The sequence below is a fragment of the Phycodurus eques genome, chromosome 8 (genome assembly GCF_024500275.1).
Source record: "Phycodurus eques isolate BA_2022a chromosome 8, UOR_Pequ_1.1, whole genome shotgun sequence".
NCBI lineage: Eukaryota > Metazoa > Chordata > Actinopteri > Syngnathiformes > Syngnathidae > Phycodurus > Phycodurus eques.
Genome location: NC_084532.1, coordinates 30,479,623 through 30,496,227, shown reverse-complemented (window position 1 = coordinate 30,496,227; position 16,605 = coordinate 30,479,623). Strand labels below are relative to the sequence as shown.

Sequence of the window (16,605 nt, the reverse complement as noted above, 5' to 3'; positions counted from 1 at the left end):
GCAGGTAAGCTGACTTGACGCTAATAGAAGCCAAACTTGATTTTAATGTGTCACTTTTTAATTTCCAAGATATTAGTCAGCCAGGTTAGTTTAGTGAACCCTTGTCGTGTGTTTTTTTTTTATAAATCTGCGTACACTGCGATGAACCGCTGGATGGCTGTTGGTGGCGGTTAGCATTAGGCGCTAAGCTAAATCGTTAATAATAATAACAAAGACTGTAATCAATCAATCAATTAATCAGTCGAGCAGAACAGATCATTGGCTAAGAGGTTAAAATGTACCGTGTCGCTATACTGCTAACTATGGGGCATACCTGCATTTGGATTTGCTTCTTTTTACACCAGGCACCACCTCGACCAATATTAAAATACAATAGCATAGCAGAACCAAGCGTTCTTCAAAAACAAAACCTAGATCGATTCCTCAAAGTATATTTAATATTATTGTAAACTACTGTAACATGCTCACTTTTTTAAACGTTTTTAAAGATAAATAGCCCCCCAAAAGGACTCGACACACTACAGAAAAGAGGAACGTTAACAAGCCCAGCAATCAATGAATGGATACAAACAAACAAACAAACAAACAAAGCAAAGTAGAGTATTGGAACGGCATGGTTTCAATATCATGGAAAAGTTGATCTATTTCCATAGTTCCATTCAAAAACTTAAAACTTTCATAGATTATAAATTCACGACCCACAATTTAAACAATTTCAAGTATCTATTTGTTTATTTTTGACATAATTTGGGCTTCCAGCTCATAAAACCCACAAAATCAAGAATTCAAAAAATGTGAATACTGTGAAGAAATCAGCCCAAATTTTGCAGGCCATAAATGTTTTAAACGGAGTATCAGACAGTAATCATCTGCTAGACTCCAAGCGCCTGCACGGGTTTCCCCGGGTGTCGTTAAATTGCTTCAATTGTCTCAGTTGGGGTGGCACAATGTTTCTGTCATCAACTGCTGTCAATACCGTTGGCCGACCTATTCGATGTCTGTTGCTCTGCACGCCGACGGTTTCTTTCTTTTTCAGGACATTCCAAACAGTTGCATTGGCTACGCCCAATGTTTGTGCACTAGCTCTGATCGATTGTCCGTCTTCTCTCTGGTCTTCGGCAAAAACATGCTCTCGCTCATGTTTAAGCAAGCAATCAATCGAGCTAGAGCCACCCATCAGTCACATGTTCCAATACTTTTGCTCACTTGAAAAGTGGGTGGCTTCAAACAAAAGCTGCTCTGTCCTGAGTTGTTGAGCACATCTAGAAGTGAATAGCACCGAATAAAAGCTGGAATTCTCAACTTTTGTCCCATATTCATCTTTTGACCTGAAAGCCAAATGTCTTCAGTAGACAACAAAAACAAAGGAATTGACCTTGGCGTTCCGATACGGACGGTATATCTGCCCGATTCAATCCTATGCGAGCGTAGGCCATGCGGTCACCAGATGGTCACGTGGCGTCTCGGTTGGCGGGTTATTCACGCTTATTTCCGTTCATTCATAAATGCGAGCGTGGCGTCGCGTTATGGGCTGCGCATACAGATCGCCAACGAAGGATTCTTCGGGTTTCGACGGCATCCCGAAGACACGCGAAGCTCCTGGAACGCTTGCGTGACGACGCGTTCCGTCACGCAAGCGGAAGCATACCGACCGATCTTGTTTGCTTTCGGCACGTTATTGAGTCATGCTAAGACGTTGAACTTTATAAGAACTTGTTTTGCAATATAATATTGTGGTGTTAGATATCATATTGTTCCGATTTAATGGTATCTGGCACAAAGCTAAATCCCACATTAGCTAATAAGTCGCATCTCGCTCTTAAATACTCGATGCCTCCGTTACTTTTGGTGATATTTGACCTCTTAAGTCGGCCTAATATCGTATCCGAAATACAAATGGAGATGTTTCGCCGTCGGGACTTTTTCCAGTCAACAATTGGATGATTGACACTGACTTCTATGCGTCAAGATGTCGATCTAATATAATAATAATCATCTATCCCCTCAGTCAGGATTTGTATCGGAGGCGAATTGTGGTTGCTGCTGTTGTGCAGAAGCCTTGCTCGGCATCAGCCGGCACAAACTTGGCGATTCGAAAGCCACAAAACGAGCTTTCGTAGCCAAAATTACTTGGAGGTGAATGGGACGCCTACCAAACCATATTCATGCGCACACGCCAGGATGACGTCACGAAGAGGTTTTGCAAACGCTCCCGTATTGTTCTCAGTTTCTGCACGTTTTCAGCACTTATCTTCAAACATGTTTAATTTATTTAGAAACAAAAAAAGGATTTAGTTTTTGGTGCGCTTTAAAGAATTAGTTTCAAACGTATTGCACATGAAAGTTAAATGATATTGTGACTTAAATACAACTTTAAAAGCCAACGATTCTTCGAGATTAAATGAGACTATATTGTAGCGAAATGCGACTGAACTGTGCTTTGGCGATGATTCTTTCACGTTCCAGCAGAGGAAGACTCGATGATAAAGTGTACAAGACATACGTGATTCCGTGTGTGTGTGTGTGTGTTGTGGCCTCGGAGCAGCAGCGGGAAGAAAAACAACTGGAAGCGTCGCTGGAGTCGCTCATCACGCAAGTGGCGCACATCAAAAATGCTCTTCACTCGTTCATCTTCAAGCTGGAGAACGAGTACGAGCGGCTCACGTGGTGAGAACGCCGTCATGACTCGGCCCTTTTCGTTTCCCTCGTCGGAAACGACGCGCGTCCTTCGAACCGTGGTACCGATGTTGTAGAATCTTTTGTTGTCATGCCGAATGTGAGCTCAGGGGGGCGCCAGAAGTCACATACTATAGCTTTAACACACCTCAGTCTTATCGGATCTTCTCGGAAGACGTCGGGTAGACGGTCTCGTTTAGCGTTTGACGTCCTCGGTTGGGAAGGGGCCAAATTGGGAAATACAGCCTGTTTGTCTTTATTTGGATTAACTAATTGCTTGACTCTTGACCCTTTGGCAGCAATACCCTCAAGCAAACGTTTCCTCGAGGTTCTTGTTTTTTTCGTCCCTGTCCAGTGAATGTTTCCGTTATTTTGCAATACAAGTATGAAAACGTTTTTGTTTTTTTGGGGTGTGGTATTAGTTGAAACGGACTTTTCGTTTTTGTCTTGTGCTTTCGACAAAGATCGCACCACATTTTATGACCGATTTTTGCAGAAATGCAAGCAATTCCAAAGGGTTGACATCTCTTTTTCCTCCCAATGTCTACGCCTGTTTTGTTATAGTGTCCGTGTCCATGTGTCGCTGTGCTGTTTGTGGAAAAAAAACCTACTGCAACATCGATGCTAGCTTTGTTAGCATTAACGTAGCTGTTGTGTGCGCGTCAGGCCGTCGGTGCTGGACAACTTCGCTCTGCTGTCGGGTCAGCTGAACACCATCAACAAGCTGCTGAAGAACGACAAGACGCCGTCGTTCCGGAACCAGCTCATCATCCCGCTGCTGCTCTCTCAGGACCGCGACGACGATCTGGCGGTGAGACGGGTTCGCGGCCTAAACGCCAGTGGCTTGACAATCATTCATTCCCGACTCCCCAATCAATATAGAGGGATTTATCGTTATTGATCAAATTGTATGAAAATGAGCCGTATAGTGAGTTGGGATTCCAAACAGAATCATTCACTGATTCGCGACTCCCAAATCATCGCAAAGAGATTTGGATGTAGCAGACCTAGTTAGTCCCTAACGTGTCCACCGAAAGTCCTTTTGTGTGATTGGGATAACTGCGTGCGGAATCGTTCACTCATTCCCGACTCCCGAAAAACTACACCGGGATTTTGATACAGCAGACCTAAGAGTCCCTAAAATGTCCACTGAAAATCCTCCTGAGTCGGGGACGATGAAGGATTGCGTTCGGAATCATTCATCGTTCCCGCGGGCCACCGCACTTACTTTTGCGCTAGTGGCGCTGGTCGGTCGCACCAGCGCACATGATTTGGTCGCACCGTTTTTTGGAGGAGCTACAACATGACTGTGGCATAGCATAGTTTTGATTGACAGGGAATCCAGGTGTCATATTGGCAAAAGGTTACTGTGAACAAGAAGTTTGTCCGCAACAGGCAGACAAAACGGGTCAATTAAATAAATAACAAATAAATAAAGAACCATAGTAAGTGTACCACCTGCACTTGAAAGTATCGTTTATGACTGACACTATTATACAAATTATTTCCGAGCAAAACAAACCAATTTACCTATTTAAAATCATAGTCCCAAACGGAACATGGATATATCATTACTAGTGTAATTATTGCACTTTATTTTAATAATAGTTTAGTGTTCCTATCCAATCCTCTTTAAGGAGTTTGGGCTTTTCAACTTTGCGCATATATTTTTCGCACACGCACTTTTGAGACGATCGTGCGGGACGTCACTCGGGGGAAATTTTTTTATTTTTTTTTGGGCCAGGCACAACCCCCGAACTTGCGCGTATAAGTGGGCCGCGTGTACGCGACGGTGTCGTTGATGATGGAGCGTAGGAAGAAGCAGTCGCTTATGTTTCAGGGGGCAGCCAATCATATTGCTGAAAATAAGCGCGGTCGCATCCTCGAGCGAGCCCACCGCGACGGGCTTCTATCGGCCTAAACGAAGAAGGTGTTCTCTTTTGTGGCCGGCCCGCCTGTCAGAAAGTGACGGAGCAGCGCGTGCCCGTCTTCAGCCACGAGATCGTCCCCGACTACCTGCGCACCAAACCCGAGCCCGAGGTGGAGGAGCAGGAGAAGCAGCTCAGCGTGGAGGCGGCGCGCATCGGGCCCGAAGTGGCGCAGGTGCGGGCGCCGCACACTCAACAGCACGCTTGCCAGCTTGCTTAATCCTTTCCTTCCTTCCTTGGTCCTCCTCCTCTTTTTCCTTATTTCCTCCCTTTCCTCATCTGTTGCTCCACCTGCCTTGTATGATTGCTTCACTTGCTTCTTCTCACCCTCCGTCCTTTCTTCTCCCCCCCTCCCCATCTTTTCTTCCTTCTTTCCCTCCCTTGATGGTTTTGTTTCATTTCCTTCCTTCCTTCCTCCCTGTCCCCGCAGAAACAGATCCAGACCTTGAACAAGTTGTGTTCCAGCCTGCTGGAGAAGCTGAGCAACCCGAGAGACGAGCGAGACGCCGAAAGCGCGGGTGAGACGCACGTTGTTGCATCCTTGTTGTTTTTGTTTTCGCGTTTGTGGACGGCGACGACACAAAAAGTAAGACGGGCTTTGTTGCTCCTTATTCAAACGAGCTGGCAAATGTGACATTTGCATAGATTAGCTCGCTCACAGACATACACCGAGACGCTCGTCACCGCGGGTTACCGCCGCCGCCCGCCAGAGCAGGAGGAAATCCAAATGATGCTAGCGATTGTGTTCATTGGATGGCCGCCGGGGCGTTCAATCGCCAAACCTTGGTGAAAAAATTCAACACATACGATTTATAAAAAAAAAAAAAATGCTTTTTAAATGTTGAACTTGATATATGGAAAAAAAAATTCCGATTGAATTTGAGACTTCATCACTAACCAATTGTTTTCGTCGCTTTCGCTTCGGACGCCACTCGATCGTCAATTGCGATCGACTGCAATCCAATTTGCGACTCCCCGAACGCTACGACAGGATGTTTTAAAAAAAAATATATATAATATATATAAAATATATATATAGATATAGATATATAGATATATAGATAGATATATATATATAGCGGCATGGTGGCCGACTGATTAGAGCGTCCGCCTCACAGTTCTGAGGACCCGGGTTCAATCCCCGGCCCCGCCTGTGTGGAGTTTGCAGTGTTCTCCCCGTGCCTGCGTGGGTTTTCTCCGGGCACTCCGCTTTCCTCCCACATCCCAATAACGTGCATTCATTGGAGACTCTAAATTACCCGTAGGTCTGACTGTGAGTGCGAATGGTTGTCTGTTCGTATGTGCCCTGCGATTGGCTGGCGACCGGTTCAGGGCGTACCCCGCCTCCTGCCCGATGACAGCCGGGATAGGCTCCGGCGCGCCCGCGACCCGCGTGAGGAGAAGCGGCTCAGAAAATGGATGGATGGATATATCTATAGATCTATAGATATATATATAAAACGCACTTTCAAGTTGACTGGAGAGCTGAAACGATTAATCAAAGACCGTGTGGGAGAAAGGAAGGACAGCAGCCAAGAAGGAGGGAGGGAAGGAACATCGGACGGCAGAAAAGGAAGGGATGAAAGAGGATTTTGATAGATTTTTTCTTTTTTGTTGTTTGTTTTCTATTTTCAGCGCCTGCGTCCGAGCAAGTCCTGGTTCAACCCGGCCGACACCAGCGCCCTGGTGGGCGCGGTGGCGTTCGGCAAAGGCCTGTCCAAGTGCCGCCCGCCCGGTCCGGCCGGAGCCGCGGCCGGCCCGGGCGCCGCCATGGCCGGCGGCGGCGGGCCCACCCTGCAGCAGGTCACCATCGGGGGCGCCGCCGGCCAGCTCCCCGGGGGGCCCCCGCAGCAGCAAGGACAGCCGGGTACGCGCCCGCCGGCGTCACGTCACCGCTGCGTTCGGGGATTAGGGTGGCACACGAGGAGTAGGGTTTGAAACCACGCATAGGCTTTCAAATCAGGATTTCTGGCCGGGGTTAAGGCTTGAAAGGAGGAGTAGGGTGACAAATTAGGGTATCAAATTTAGGTTAGGGTTTTAAACAACGGGTAGGGTTTCCAATAACTGTTTTCTTGCTAGGGTTAGTCTTTTAAACAGGAGTTAGGGTTACCAGCCAGGGTTAAGGTTTTAAAAGACAGGTAGGGTTTCACATTGGGGTTTAGATCTTGGGTTAGGGTTTCTGGCCAGGGTTAGGGTCTCGAAGTCGGCGTTGAAATGTTTTGTGTATTGCCTTCCTGTCGCCGTGTCTCTGGTGTTTTTTTTTTTTTTTTGAGTTTCATTTTTGTCATTTCAGGGAAGCTTCCGGGCATCAAGACGAACATCAAGTCGGCTTCCATGCATCCTTACGGCAGGTGAGGCCCCGCCCACCTGCCGATCAGCCTCGTCGACACGCTTCCCTTTCCGGGCAAGGAAACGCCTTTTTTTTGTGTTTGTTTGTTTGAATAAAAGCTTGATTGAAAACGAAGGGTGCGTCGACTCATGAGCGTATTTCTGCTTCCAATTATTATCGGCAAAGTGATTCGTTTTAGGAATGACTGTTGTTCCAACACATTGGGCATCTTGAGGAAGAAATGCGTGCGGCCGTGGCGTAATTTCGACGGCCGCTCGAGTCTGCATTATAGGTGCGTTTGCACAAATCTGTTCACAGATTACAAACCAAAACGAATACGAACGTATCGAGAAATCACAGGTCCGTGCATCAAACGTGCGCGCGTTGAGTGGATCAACGATTCTGATAGGCGCCATTTTTCACCATCTAAGGGTTCAAAGGTGTCCAGCTAACAAATGTTATTCAATTATTTTCCAGTTTCGCATTTTAATCATGCGCAACCAATGTACATGATCAAATAGAGTACTTTGATTGTCAGTGTATTTGCCAAAGTATTGAGTACAATTTAGCATAATATAGCACAATACACAATTGAACAATATAGTACTACAGAATATGCTCCTATGTAGCGTACCAGTGCAGTATCAATAGGTCAAAGGTCACAGATCACGCTAGATGTTTTATGAAAATGATCATCCAGCGGGCGATGACATCACAGGTAGGCGGAGTCTGCGTGTCCAAAGAGTCCCCTGTAGAGTTCGGTGCGGGCGTCGTGGGCGAGCGCCCCGTCGTCCCGGAGGACGGGCGCCATGAAGTTGAGCAGCTTGTTGTGCGCGTCGAACCTGACCTTGCGACCTTTGCTGGCCTTGGTGTCCACCTTCTTCTTGATCTTGCTGCGCAGCTTCTGGATCCGCAGCCACTGGCGCCCCGCCGCCACCTGCCGGTCGGCGGCGTCGGCGCCGCCCGTTTTGCGCTCGATCAGCTCGCGCAGCAGCTGGTGGTAGAAGTCGTCGTCGTCGAAGACGTCCTCGTCCGCGTCCTTCGCCCGCTCGCCTCTGGCGGGCGCTGTGGAACGACGCGCCAAAACCGCAAGGCGTTACAAGAAATTCGGAAAAAAAACATAAAACCAGTAAAAAGCCCATTAAAAGAAAAACCTACTTGGCCCATCAAGACGCTCCCCCGACGGGTTTCGTGCGTCGGCGCGGTCCGGCTCCTCGCCGGTCCCGAGGACGCGGTACTCGGAACGGCGCGTCTGCGTCCGTCGCACCAGCCGCTCCTTGTCCGTCAGGATCTGCTCCACTTGGCTGACGACGTCGCGCTCGAACGCGCCGAAGTCGCCGCCGCCGCCGCCGCGCTTGCCCGAGCTCAGGCGCGTTCTGTCGTGCCACTTCCGTAGCGTGGCGTCGCGGTACGGCCGGAAGGCGGCGAAACGCTCCGACGCCACCTCGGGGTCGTCGGACACGTCCGGTTTGCGCTCGGCCGCTCTGCCCTCTTCCAACGCAGACGAATATCCATCGAGACAGAGAGGGAGAGAGACGGAGCACATCCACGTTGCAGCTTTTTAATGACTGAATTATTCCAGTTACTCCATTTATCGTCGCAGCCCTCGCGCTACGGTACGTCATAAATATCGTCTAATTACGCTCCAGTCAGCCTCGTTCGACCCAGTTTGTCTCCCAAAAATAATACGTGACTCTGCCATTCGTTTCCTGGAATCTTTTAAATTGGGCTGCATGCAACTAATGATTATTTTAATAATCCCGTGGATTATTTTTTTGTTTAATTGATGAATCAGATTTATTTTTATTTTTTTTTTTTTTAAATGTAATTGCCGCGACATTGCAGAAAATGCACAAACATAAAATGATCGTGATCCAGCTCCTGGTTTGGTTCGTAACATCCATCAGAAAAATGGCAAAAATGTTGATTGCTTTCCTAAATCAAAGCAGTTGTTTGCAAATGTCTCATTTTGATGCAAGACAAAAACAATCAGTCTGCTTCCATGGAGGATGACAGAAATCGGAGGCTGAAATTCCGACAATTTGAAGTTAAATGGTCTTTAAACAATGATCAAAATAGTTGGTTTAATAAGCCGTTAGTTGTCGATTCATCGATTTGATCCGAAGCATTTTGTAACTTGTGGAAAAAATGTTCAACAGATCGGAATTATTTGGATTTACCCGATGCGCTGTGGGGAATATTGCTTTGGTTTCCGTCCCGTTCCGTTTTAGTCAGACTTTGTGGAACGGATTCATTGTGAAAAGCGAGGTTGCGCCGCGGTGTCAAGTTTGAATGTGGCAATCACCTTCATCTTCCTCATCCTCATCCTCATCCCGGCCCAGCAGGACCGGCGTGGCGCTCTGCCGGATGAGCAGCTGGTGAAGGTCCAGCAGGGACCTCTGAAGCGCCTTCAAGGCCTCGCGCGCGTCCTCGGCGGCGCCCGCCTGCCGGGCGCCGCCCCTGGCCCGGAAGTGCGGAAGGGCGTGTGGGCGCGGGAGGCGGTTGGCGCTGCCCAGCGCCTTCTGCATCTTGATGCGGGCCTCCAGGAGCTGCTCCCACAGCGCCAGCTGCTTCCGGACCGCCTCGCCCTTCTCCACCTCCTCGTCCAGCTTCTCCTTGGAGAAGGTGGAGATGGCGCCCTCCTCCTCCTCCACGCCATCTTCATCCTCTTCCATCTGGTCTTCCTCGCCATCATCCTCCTGGCTCACCCGGAGGTCGTCCGTGCCGCCAGTCTGCTCGTGGAAGTCCGCGTCCGCCTCCTCTTCGTCCGCTTCTAGTTCTTCAACACTGCCATCCTCCTCCTCCTCCTCGTCTTCATCATCTTGGATAAAGTGAAAATTGCGAAGCATAAATCTGGATCGGCATATCGCACGTTCGTTAATATGCAAAATATTTGTCGGAGCCCCGCGTAGTCGCCGTTCGGCATTCGCAAATGTATCGACTGCGCCGCCTCTCAAACTTTTTACGCCGAGTCCCACCACTGTAAAATGTAGCAACGCAGTTTATCAAAAACAAGAAAGAGGTTTGTCTTAGAAGACGTTTGCGCACCAACTTCGAAGCACGCCACACCCCGCGGAGGAAACGCCAGTCAACGCCCTGACGATGCACGACTATCATCACCGGCAAGAAAAAGCTATGAATTCCTAAAAGGTAAACGCAAAATGTACTGTCGGAAGCACACTTTAAGCATTAACACCCTGCGCTTAGAAATAGTACAATTAAAACTATATATACTTAAATGAATGAATTAACATATTGCACGCCGGCCGACTGGTTAGCACATCTGCCTCACAGTTGTGAGGTTGCGGGTTCAAATCCGTCCCCGCCTGTGTGGAGTTCGCATGTTCTCCCCGTCCGTGCCTGCGTGGCTTTTCTCCGGGCGCTCCGCTTTCCTCTCACATCCCCAAAAACATGCGTGCTAGGTTCATTGAAAACTCTAAATTGCCCGGAGGTGCGAATGGTTGTTTGTTTGTATGTGCCCTGCGATTGGCGGGCGACCAGTTGAGGTTGTACCCCGCCTCTCGCCTGACGATAGGCGCGCCCGCGACCCGCGTGAGGGGAGGCGGCTCAGAAAATGGATGGATGGAACATCGAAAAATGTTAGTATATTTTTTTGTATTTCCAATTGAAATTCTAAAACAAATGGTTAAAAATGTCATGCAAATGTACAATACCTAAAAGTTAAATACAATTAAACGGTACTAAAAGGAAAAAAGAAAAAAATTAACTGTACCGGAGTTCCAGCAAAAAGTTGAAAATGGCAAAGCCACAAGTTTTATTTGAATGTGTTCGGTTGTATTTTGTGTTTGACATTTTGTCAACGTTACGTGAATTGAATTCAGTGATTCTTTCACGTAGCAGGAGAGGAAGCCTTTGAGAATCGCGGATCGACTGTATTTGCAGCTATTGGGCCCGGAATCGATCGGCTCAGGGAGCCTCAATTCTTGTCAAATTTGCCAATTCGTGTCGGGGCTCGGTCCGCATCCGCCACCAATGGTGTACACATCCACAAACAGTTTGGATTCCGACTTTCCGGTGACATTTCAGGATGAACTTAACCCATTGAGTGCCAAATATCCACGCTGGCCCTGAATGACTTTTAGACGAACGCACTGAAACCTCCACAGGTGGACTGACTGACTTGATTTGACCTTCTGCAAACGTTTAAATCCACAACTGTTGAATATTTCTGTACTTTTTGATGGACAGCAAAATTCACAACAGGTGAACTTTTTTTTTTTTTTTACCTGAACCCACATATATTTGTTTGTGTTTTTTTAAATGACAATTATAAGATGCTTGTATAATGGAGAACATTTTCTTTTTTTCACGCCTTAATGTATATTTTCAAGATAGACTTGGTCAAATATATATGCCTCAAAAAATATTAAAAAATTTAAAAAAAAGCACAAATTAGCGGTAAAGAAACTGTGTTTTTGGGGGGGGGGGGGGGGGTGATTTTGAGGGAACTACCTCGGTCCACCGTATCCACATCCCCGCACTGGACACTCATGAAAAAGGTCTGCGCTTACTTTGGTCGACGTCCATGAGGAGCTGCTGTCTGCTGACGGCCTTCCCCAGGTACCTTCCGTCGCCCTCGGCCAGCATGATGGCGTTTCTCCTTCGCAGGGCGGCGCCGCCGCCGCCGCCGCCGCCGCCGCCGACCTCCTCGTCGTCGTCGACGTCCCCGGCGAAGGCGTCGCTGACTCGGGCTCTGGTGGCCTCGTCATGGTCGTCCTCGGGATCGGCGAACTTTGGGAGCGGGTTGAGGAGGTCTTGGAGCTCCTGCGAAAAAGAAATTGTCGACATCAGGGAAACTTGGAAACAGACTAGCCAACGCGTGCGGTTGTCCGAGGCGCTCGGCGATGACGTAGGGGACACGCAGAAAACTTGCGCCGGTGCTTAAACTGCCGCATTTTGTCTTCAGGCACAACAGACGTCCATAGTTGATCAACTCAATCGTGATTCATCTTCACACGGTTTGTAAAGGCACCGTGACACTGATTTTCCAAAAAGTGTACGGCATTACTTTGCCGATTTTTTAAATTAATACTGGAAATTTAGCGAACAAAACAATACAAATATATTTTTTAAAAACTACAGAAACAATATGCAGAAATAAGGTGCGTTGAAATCACAAAGTCAATTAACTGTTTAAATTTACACACACTGGAGCAGAGTTAGGAAAGGAATTTTTAATAATAAGTAGTGAGCAATATCTACACTTATTTTCCTGGCATATTATCGTGAGATAAACATTTTAATGTTATCAATAAATCCAAAGAAGGAGGGTTTACTGTTTCTCCATCAAGCAAAATGAATATGATATTTACCCAGTAATAAATGACATAAAAATGTCTGAAACAGAAAAGTCGTCCATAAAGAAAATAATGTGGCACAGTTCAAAATGAGGAACGCGCCGCCACTTACAACTGCCTACAAGACAAAACGCAGGGCTTGCAATCGTAGCACGATATGCGCGTGCGCAAATGACGTCACAACTTCCTTTTGGTCGCTAGCTTTTGTCGGCGCGACTTTTCCTAAAAAAGGAATCAAAAATAACTTTTTACGCTGTAAAATGTCGACGAGCGACTTCTACTTGAGGTATTATGTTGGCCACAAAGGCAAGTTTGGACACGAGTTCCTGGAGTTTGAATTCCGACCGGATGGTAAGTGGAGGGTTGGACTTGATGTGCGCTCTGAGCTCGAGCTAACGTGGCTAGGCTAGGCTAGGCTAAACTAAGCTAGGCTAGACTAAACTAAGCTAGGCTAGGCCTCAGCCGCTCGAACCATGCGGCAAACTCTGGCTGGCGTCCACGTCAAGGACTTTGCAAGCTTTGCGTTATTGGCAATGTGCACTTTTTGAGCTTCGAATTGAAAGGTAGAAACGCTGAAATGTGCCTTACTGGTTCCGGAAGGGAGCTGAGAAGAGGACCTCACTAGCAACCATTCATTCATTCGCCTTCATTTTTTTGTAGACTTCAAATGCTAATGCAGACCACTCAATTATTTGTCAACTGACAAAAATGACATCGAGGGTAAACTATGTCAATATGAAATAAACAATAGAGGCTAATTTGATTTAATCGCAAAACCAGAAAACTTCAACAAATACTGATTCCAGTATTTGCCATAAAAAAATTGGATAACTGATTAATTGAAAAAAAAACATCTATAATGAATACAATATTTTTGGGCTTTTACCAATAATGAATGACAGGTAGCCCATTTGACTGTTTTAGAATATTTTGTCCTTTAGTATTTCACTTTACAACCGAGAGAAAAATTGGCCCATTTTCTATTCTATTTTTTAAATATCATTATCTTTGTCTTATGTTGTGATTTGTTAATGTGAAGGGGGGGAAAAACAGGACAAATCAGCTGCTTTTTGTGGCTTTGAAGAGGGTCAATATCGGTCGGGCCCCATTTGGGTTCTCGGTGAGCGATGCCGTGATTTCATTTGGTGGCGAGAAGTTCGCCGGCTTTTGCTGTTGAACTCTTCATTTGTTTGCGCGAGTTTGTGATGATTTCTTCTTTCTTCTGGCAGGCAAACTGCGCTACGCCAACAACAGCAACTACAAGAACGACGTCATGATCAGGAAGGAGGTAAACGTATTGTTTGCTTTTTCATGAATTGGAGAGCGGTTGAGACGTCCGAACGTTGTTTTGTTTTGCGCGCGTCGCAGGCGTACGTCCACAAGAGCGTCATGGAGGAGCTGAAGAGAATTATCGACGACAGCGAGATCACAAAAGAGGACGACGCGCTCTGGCCGCCGCCCGACCGAGTGGGCAGACAGGTGGCGCTCGTTACTCTTTTATCTAGAGGTGCAACGATTATTTTGAGAATCGATTAATCGTTTCGAGACCTTGATGAACTTCAAATTGTCCAAATGGTTGGAATTTCAACCTCCCGGCTGTAACTATTCTCCAATTTTTGTTGTCCTCCATGAAAGCAGACTGACGGTCTTTTGTTTTTCCAGAATAAGACATTTGCACACAAAAACTTTGGAAAACGGTAATCAACATTTTACAGATGTTATGGACCAAACCAGGAAACGACTAGTCCTCATCAAATTCATGTTTGTGTTTGCCGCACAGTCAATTGGAAATAATTTCATGTTTAGGGCTGAAACTAACGATTTCAATAATTGAGGGTTTTTTTTGGGGGGGGGGGGGGGGGGGATTAATCAATAAATGTGATTTTTTTTTTTTCAAAGAGAATTATTTCAAATTGATAGTGCAGAAAATTCACCAACATACAGGTGCAGTTAATGGTTTGGTTTGTAAGATCGATCAGAAAATTGTCAAAAGGGTTTTTTCAAAGTAAAAGCAGATGTTTGTAAATGTCTTGTTTTGATAAAACAAAAATAATTGGTCCGCTTTCAAGGAGGACGACAGAAATGATAATGTTTACTGTCGAGAGGCTGAAATTCCAACCAGAATCATCTTCATTTGGACCATTTGGACAGTTTGAAGTTCATCAAGGTCTCAATGATTGATTGACAAAATACTTAATTGTTGCCCCTGCAGTATTTTTTTGTGGTGGTACTTGGTGCAACAAGTTTGAGACCTGATGTACTAGTTCATGGCTATCAAGGAACCGGAATAAATTTCTCCGGTCTCTCTGTCACATTTCTGATGACTTTTTTTTTTTTTTTTTGAAGGAGCTGGAAATCGTGATTGGCGACGAGCACATTTCCTTCACTACGTCCAAAATTGGGTCTTTGATTGATGTCAACCAGTCCAAGTGAGGAGAGAAACAAACCAGAGAGATCATTTTTCAAACTTGACCAAGTAAAACGAAAATTGTTTTTTTGTTGTTGGCTTGTTTTTCTATTTAGGGATCCCGAAGGTCTGCGTGTGTTTTATTACCTGGTGCAGGACCTCAAGTGTTTGGTGTTCAGCCTGATTGGACTTCACTTCAAGATCAAGCCCATCTAAACAACGGTTGTCTCCATGCACGCATTTGTACATTTTGCTTCTTTTTGTCTACGTTTTAAATAAAGTTTTGACAATACAAGATGAGTGTTTCACTATTTTTGCGACTGGACCACATAAAAAAAACAAACCAAAAAAAACATATTGCCTTTTGTCACACAGTCAACAAACTCCTGTCAGATTCTTCCTTCACTTTCCCTCAAAGTACCAGTTGATTGTTGAAAATGTACCACTTCTCAGAAATCTTTTCCTTCTTCCAAAATACAACACTAGCATAAAAAAACTTTCTGGTAAAAGTAAATCTCTCAAATGCACGAGGTACACTAAAGTTCATCTTATAAAAACATCCAATATAACTTTATTAATCAAATCCAAAGTTTTTCATGAAGTTATAAAACTAAAAAAAAGTTTTTTCTCTCTCTAAATAGAGCAGCTTTTTTCCCCCTAAGATTCCAACTTTAAGAAAAAAAAAAGTTTCATTGGTTCTGTAACCAGGCTTGTAAAGCTTCTATTGCAAATCATCTGTTCCCCATTGGAATGAAGGGAAATGGCAATCTGTTCCGGTCTCTCAAACAACCAAAAATATTGCAGTTTTTCAAAAGGACAAAAACCATTACAAAAAATGTAAAACATTAAAATATACATTAATAACAAATATAATGTTAAGAATGAAGCCGTTTGTGTCACATTGTTTGCTTCAATTCAGTGGACATTCGGCTGCCCCTTCTGGTATGCATGCCTTGCCCACCTGGGGGCAGTATCCTAAAGACATGGATGGCCGCAAGCGCTCGGTAAGCTTGATTTTTTTGAAAACGAAGGTTTTGCTCGAAGTTGTTGTGAGTTGAGTCCAGCCACAATTACATCGCTCGCATCTCCAACGTGAACTATGGCTTGTATCTCCAAACACTCAGAAGCCGAGGGGTCACTCGTATCCAGACTTGTTGGGGAGTAAACTCATTACATGGAATGAGACGACGACATTTCATGACAAAATTATGTCATTTTAATCCATGATATTACTGGGAGAAAATGGGCCATTAAATGTCGGTCGCTTTTGGAAATTTCGATGATCACGATTTCAGTTGAATTGAATGTGTTTCTTTTTCTTGTGACTTCCGCCTTCTCACAGCGACACTTGTGATTGGCTCTGTCTGGCCACGTGCCATTCTGCCGGAGTCTCAAACATGCCATTTTTCCAAATATGACCGCCAAGCGCCACCTTGTGGGGGCAATCTGTTAGTTTGTCTGAGATTTGGAAGAGCGTAGAGTCCGAGTTACACTTGAGAGCTCGTCACAAATGTCTCATTTGAAGCCCACGATGCCGCCCAAACGTTGAAGATGTTGAGGTTCGCTCTTGGAGTGACCAGGTTGGATAAAATTAGAAATGAGCTCATCAGAGGGACAGCCAAGGTTCGATGTTTTGGAGACAAAGTTGGAGAGAGCAGACTTCAATGGTTTGGACACGTCCAGAGGAGAAATAATGAGTATATTGGAAGAAGGATGATGAGGATGGAGCTGCCAGGCAAGAGAGCTCGAGGAAGACCAAAGAGAAGGTTGATGGATGTCGTGAGGGAAGACATGATGGCAGTTGGTGTTGGAGAGGAGGATGCAGGAGATAGGCTTACATGGAAAAGGATGACGCGCTGTGGCGACCCCTAACGGGACAAGCCCAAAGGAAAAGAAGAAGATGCCGCCCAAACGTTCGCGGCAGAGGAAGATGCTAGCAGTAGCAGC

The 16,605-nt window shown here is 45.9% G+C and overlaps 3 protein-coding genes across 3 annotated transcripts; 2 read left to right on the top strand and 1 right to left on the bottom strand.

The window, feature by feature from the left end:
- Positions 1 to 11: 11 nt before the first annotated feature.
- Positions 12 to 7,060, top strand: med8 (mediator complex subunit 8). Its single transcript, XM_061684672.1, has 6 exons — positions 12 to 2,667; positions 3,343 to 3,487; positions 4,639 to 4,779; positions 5,035 to 5,133; positions 6,240 to 6,471; positions 6,898 to 7,060. Exons 1-6 carry the CDS (start codon positions 2,402 to 2,404, stop codon positions 6,957 to 6,959), a joined length of 945 nt encoding a protein of 314 aa, XP_061540656.1. The 5' UTR covers positions 12 to 2,401; the 3' UTR covers positions 6,960 to 7,060.
- A 350-nt stretch (positions 7,061 to 7,410) lies between these two features.
- On the bottom strand, positions 7,411 to 11,793 carry aatf (apoptosis antagonizing transcription factor). Its single transcript, XM_061683651.1, has 4 exons — positions 11,466 to 11,793; positions 9,239 to 9,754; positions 8,092 to 8,424; positions 7,411 to 7,998 (listed from the first exon to the last, which is right to left on the bottom strand). The coding sequence occupies exons 1-4, from the start codon at positions 11,740 to 11,742 to the stop codon at positions 7,646 to 7,648; spliced, it is 1,479 nt and encodes a 492-aa protein (XP_061539635.1). The 5' UTR covers positions 11,743 to 11,793; the 3' UTR covers positions 7,411 to 7,645.
- Positions 11,794 to 12,423: 630 nt separating this feature from the next.
- Positions 12,424 to 14,953, top strand: magoh (mago homolog, exon junction complex subunit). The gene is made up of 5 exons (XM_061683833.1): positions 12,424 to 12,602; positions 13,481 to 13,539; positions 13,620 to 13,730; positions 14,598 to 14,680; positions 14,775 to 14,953. Exons 1-5 carry the CDS (start codon positions 12,512 to 12,514, stop codon positions 14,872 to 14,874), a joined length of 444 nt encoding a protein of 147 aa, XP_061539817.1. The 5' UTR covers positions 12,424 to 12,511; the 3' UTR covers positions 14,875 to 14,953.
- The last annotated feature ends 1,652 nt before the right edge of the window (positions 14,954 to 16,605 follow it).

What these genes read in the sequence shown, in the direction of transcription:
- med8 (XM_061684672.1), top strand. Translation starts at nt 2,402, where the DNA reads ATGAGACTATATTGTAGCGAAATGCGACTGAACTGTGCTTTGGCGATG. An exon ending in ACCGCGACGACGATCTGGCG is followed by an intron (nt 3,488 to 4,638) that starts GTGAGACGGGTT and finishes CCCGCCTGTCAG; the next exon opens with AAAGTGACGGAGCAGCGCGT. An exon ending in AAAGCGCGGGTGAGACGCAC is followed by an intron (nt 5,134 to 6,239) that starts GTTGTTGCATCC and finishes TTCTATTTTCAG; the next exon opens with CGCCTGCGTCCGAGCAAGTC.
- magoh (XM_061683833.1), top strand. Translation starts at nt 12,512, where the DNA reads ATGTCGACGAGCGACTTCTACTTGAGGTATTATGTTGGCCACAAAGGC. An exon ending in GTTTGAATTCCGACCGGATG is followed by an intron (nt 12,603 to 13,480) that starts GTAAGTGGAGGG and finishes TTCTTCTGGCAG; the next exon opens with GCAAACTGCGCTACGCCAAC. An exon ending in CCGACCGAGTGGGCAGACAG is followed by an intron (nt 13,731 to 14,597) that starts GTGGCGCTCGTT and finishes TTTTTTTTGAAG; the next exon opens with GAGCTGGAAATCGTGATTGG.
- aatf (XM_061683651.1), bottom strand. Translation starts at nt 11,742, where the DNA reads ATGTCGACAATTTCTTTTTCGCAGGAGCTCCAAGACCTCCTCAACCCG. An exon ending in TGAGGATGAGGAAGATGAAG is followed by an intron (nt 8,425 to 9,238) that starts GTGATTGCCACA and finishes CTGCGTTGGAAG; the next exon opens with AGGGCAGAGCGGCCGAGCGC. An exon ending in GGAGCGTCTTGATGGGCCAA is followed by an intron (nt 7,999 to 8,091) that starts GTAGGTTTTTCT and finishes GTCGTTCCACAG; the next exon opens with CGCCCGCCAGAGGCGAGCGG.